General features: G+C 32.5%; 1 protein-coding gene across 1 annotated transcript; it reads left to right on the forward strand.

Moving 5' to 3' along the window:
* Positions 1-31: 31 nt before the first annotated feature.
* Positions 32-670, forward strand: NAEGRDRAFT_54927 (uncharacterized protein; the record flags this gene model as incomplete). Its single annotated transcript, XM_002668116.1, has 1 exon — positions 32-670. One exon carries the CDS (start codon positions 32-34, stop codon positions 668-670), a length of 639 nt encoding a protein of 212 aa, XP_002668162.1.
* Between the last annotated feature and the right edge of the window lie 1957 nt (positions 671-2627).

Genomic DNA, 2627 nt, shown 5'->3' on the forward strand with positions numbered 1-2627 from the left:
ATATGAAGCATCCAATGACGACGATCACGCAATGGAAATTATGATTAAGGACTCATTCTCAGTTTCTAGAACTACCAATCAAGTACGTGAATCTGATGATTTGGACGATTTGGATGATTTAATTAATCGTACTGAAAATATCAAACTAAACTATGAAACTGAATCAGGTACAGACGATGAAACTGATTCATCTTCTGATGGAAAGGGAGAATTTACTTCAGTTTCACTCAATACACCTTCAGATAATAGAAAATCCAACAGTTCCAGAAGAATAATCGAATCAGATTCCGATAATTCTGACGAGGAAATTTCACTCAACACCACAACAGTGAAACCAAATTCTTCCAACAACTCAACGGTCAACTCTGGAAAGATTATCCTCAAAGATCACCACTCTGATTCAGATTCAGATTCTGAACAAGATGATGAGGAAGAACTTGTTGGAGCAACCTTCTCAGTCAAACCAACAATTTCACTCCAGCAGTCAACCAACTCTGTTTCACTCAATTCACCAGGATCTAATTTATCAACACCATCCACCAAAATCAAAACAAGAATAAGCAAAACATCAGACAAGACCAAACGTGTTAAGAAGAATCAATCTACATTCAGAAGAATGCATCGACTTGTTGAAGGTCAATTAGAAACTTTGGGCATTGAAATTGAATAAAGAATTAAACTTTGTACTATTACCATTAGATTGTATTTATATTTAGTGCATCATGACTAACCTCTTCCCCTTCATCTTAGCTTTGTTGTGGTGCAGCATTTCGGAAGAAGATAACTAATTGATTCTCTTTAATACCAAACACAATTGCTATATTATTAATACACAACTTTAAGTCTTCTTAACGTTTTGGTTGTTGTGATTAGGTGTTGTTGTTTGAGTATTCACAGGTGAATCTTCATCTTTGAAATAATGTTCAAGTGCCAAACAACAACAAGTTGGTGATATTATTTCGCATTAGTATTTCTATTACTACTTACAGTTTAATAGAATATATTCTTTCATCAAAACCATTACAGTTTGTCTAATCTGTCTGCAGGTAGGAAAAACAACAAATAGAGGGAATTCTATAAGAGAGGAAAGACAAGTCATGTAACTGTGTAATATAATAGCAATTAATACGTATATTATTTATTGATTTAAGGATCTCAATAAATATTTCAAATTATTTCAAAATTGTAAAATTTAAATATTTTTTTACAAAATACTGCCAGAGTTAAATATTTCCTTTTTTGAACTAGAAACCAAACACAATATGAAATTCATCATGATTAGACATCACACCGTACGTATTTATTGGCTTTATTTCAGCTTTAATCAAATGATCATGAAAATATTAATACCTAAGTCAAAAGCAATTTTTTTGAAAGCAATACGATTTCGAATTAGAAATTTTGAACATTTCCTTTTTGGGATTCACTTAAGAAAACATGAATTAAAAACAATCAAATCATCCCTCCAGAGGTATTAAACACTTTTAATATATAACATATGGCGAATTGTAATCAGTCTCAATAGATAAATATGTACATCTTCATCCAACCCAAATCCTTAATTTTCAAGTTGGAAGGAATTATTAATATCAAAAGCACTTATTTGAATTTCAATGGTGGTGTGCATAATCATTGATATTATGTAAACATTGTAGTTTAGATAACATTCTCAAACTCTAATGAGTTGGAAAGAAGTTGTGGCCAAAAATTCGAAACAGGTTTATTTTTTTTACAGTGGCGGAGCGGATATCATATCACATAATCTTTCTATTTAGTTAACTTGCATACTTGAGAGATTCATACAAGATATTGTACTACTTTTTGTTGCCGAGAAAAGGTTTACCCGAGCTAAAGTCTTACGCACCAGGTTTTACAGTACTCTGCCTTCAACTCATCTCCTTTAAAGTGGGTAATAACCTTATTAATAATTCCACAGTAAACCATCTGGAAATTGTCCTTTGAATTTCCAAACCGTAACACGCTCTGCTGTTCACGCCACGCACCTTCACGCTATCCTTAGTAAAATCAATCTATACAGCCTTAATCAAAAAAGTGTTTGCTGGCAATTTTTCGTAAATATTGAGTGGCGCTCAAATCCGTTTTTTGATTAAAAAAAATGCAAGGAAGAACGCTACTGCTTTTCTCGCTCATTCTTTTATGTGTGCTAGCTTGTTGTTGTGTAGAGAATGTTACTGCTGAATCATGGAGAGGTTTCTTGAGTCAATCTATGCAAGTTACAAATGGTAAGTGGAGTGTAATTTGACATTTTGGAAGAATTAAGCATTATGATCATTATTCATATTTAGGAAAATTATTTTCATCATCAAAAAGATCACAAGTTGTTTGTCCTCCAAATACCTTTGGAAGTAAATGTAATAATAAGGTGAATCTACCAGATACATATCCTCTCAAAAAAGGTCCGTTAATGATTGGCCAGATGGAGATTAATGATGGAAATTCTTATTCATGCGAGTGGACTTTTTTTGTTTTAGAATTTAATCAAAGTTTTAGTTATCCCTGTTTTTTTGTCGTAGCCGATACAACTGTTCCACCAATCAATTACACTCTAACCTATTCAGTGTGGTCTGCAGGTTTCATAATTTTTTCAAAGGATGTTGTGTTTATTG

This window comes from Naegleria gruberi (genome assembly GCF_000004985.1).
Source record: "Naegleria gruberi genomic scaffold NAEGRscaffold_643, whole genome shotgun sequence".
NCBI lineage: Eukaryota > Heterolobosea > Eutetramitea > Acrasida > Naegleriidae > Naegleria > Naegleria gruberi.